Source organism: Mandrillus leucophaeus, unplaced genomic scaffold, assembly GCF_000951045.1.
Source record: "Mandrillus leucophaeus isolate KB7577 unplaced genomic scaffold, Mleu.le_1.0 Scaffold2343, whole genome shotgun sequence".
Taxonomy (NCBI): domain Eukaryota; kingdom Metazoa; phylum Chordata; class Mammalia; order Primates; family Cercopithecidae; genus Mandrillus; species Mandrillus leucophaeus.
The window spans coordinates 1-1,581 of NW_012102414.1; the positions used below are offsets into that span (position 1 = coordinate 1).

Genomic DNA, 1,581 nt, shown 5'->3' on the forward strand with positions numbered 1-1,581 from the left:
GGGCTGACCGCGGGGGCGGGGCCAGGGTCTCGCCATCCCGGAGTTGTATGGCTGCGACCTGGGGCCACATGGGCGCTTCCTCCGCGGGTATGACCAGTTAGCCTACGATGGCAAGGACCTCGCCCTGAACGAGGACCTGCGCTCCTGGACCGCAGCGAACACCGCGGCTCAGATCTCCCGGCGCAAGTGGGAGGTGACCCTTGAGGCGGAGAGGGTGAGAGCCTACCTGGAGGACAGGTGCCTGGAGTGGCTCCGCAGATACCTGGAGAACGGGAAGGAGACGCTGCAGCGCGCGGATACCGGGGGCCACGGGGCGCCTCACCATCTCTTGTAGATCTCCCAGGCTGGCCTCCCGCCAGGAGAGGAGGAAAATGGGAACAAAGCTAGAATATCGCCCTCCCTCTGCTCCTGAGTGGGAAGAATCCTCCTAGGTTTCCGGATCCTGTACCAGAGAGTGACTCTGAGGGCCCACCTGCTCTCTGGGACAATTAAGGGATGAAGTCTCTGAGGGAATGGAGGGAAGACAATCCCTGAAATACTGATCAGCAGTCCCCTTTGACCCCTGCAGCAGCCTTGGGCACTGTGACTTTATCTCTCAGGCCTTGTTCTCTGCCTCACACTCAGTGTGTGTGGGAGTCTGATTCCGGCTCTTTGAGTCCCTCGGCCTCCACTCATGTCAGGACCAGAAGTTGCTGTTCCTCCCTCAGAGCCTAAAACTTTCCAAGAAATAGGAGATTGTTCCAGGTGCCTGTTTCCAGGCTGGTGTCTGACTTCTGTGCTCCCTTCCCCACCCCAGGTGTCCTGTCCATTCTCAGGATGGTCACATGGGCACTGCTGGAGTGTTCCATGAGAGGTGCAAAGTGCCTGAATTTTCTGACTCTTCCCCTCAGAACCCCCAAAGACACATGTGACCCACCACCGCATCTCTGACTATGAGGCCATCCTGAGGTGCTGGGCCCTGGGCTTCTACCCTGCGGAGATCACACTGACCTGGCAGTGGGATGGGGAGGACCAAACTCAGGACACCGAGCTTGTGGAGACCAGGCCAGCAGGGGACGGAACCTTCCAGAAGTGGGCAGCTGTGGTGGTGCCTTCTGGAGAGGAGCAGAGATACATGTGCCATGTGCAGCATGAGGAGTTGCTGGAGCCCCTCACCCTGAGATGGGGTAAGGAGGGGAACTTGGGGGGTCATGTCTCTTCTCAGGGAAAGCAGGAGCCCTTCTGCAGGGTCAGGGCTGAGCCCTGGGGGTCAGGGCCCCTTACCTTCCCTTCCTTTCCCAGAGCAGTCTTCCCAGCCCACCATCCTCATCGCAGCCATCATTGCTGGCCTGATTGTCCTTGGAGCTGTGGTCACTAGAGCTGTGGTTGCTGCTGTGATGTGGAGGAAGAAAAGCTCAGGTAGGGAAGGGGAGAGGAGTGGGGCCTGACTTTTCTTGTCCCACTGGGTGTTTCAAGACTCAAGTAGATGTGTGTCCTGCCTCGTTACTGGGAAGTACCATCCACACACACAGGCCTACCTAGCCTGGGCCCTGTGTGCCAATACCTACTCTTTATGAAGCACCTGTGACAATGAAGGACAGA

General features: G+C 58.4%; 1 protein-coding gene across 1 annotated transcript in view; it reads left to right on the forward strand.

Annotated features, from left to right (window-relative positions):
- Positions 1-43: 43 nt before the first annotated feature.
- LOC105541160 (HLA class I histocompatibility antigen, A-11 alpha chain-like) overlaps positions 44-1,581 on the forward strand; it is a gene marked incomplete at both ends in the record, with an annotated part of 2,576 nt that continues 1,038 nt past the window's right edge. The window contains 3 exon segments of the mRNA XM_011982064.1: positions 44-305; positions 891-1,166; positions 1,282-1,398. Of these exon segments, the coding sequence (XP_011837454.1) occupies positions 44-305; positions 891-1,166; positions 1,282-1,398 (655 nt within the window).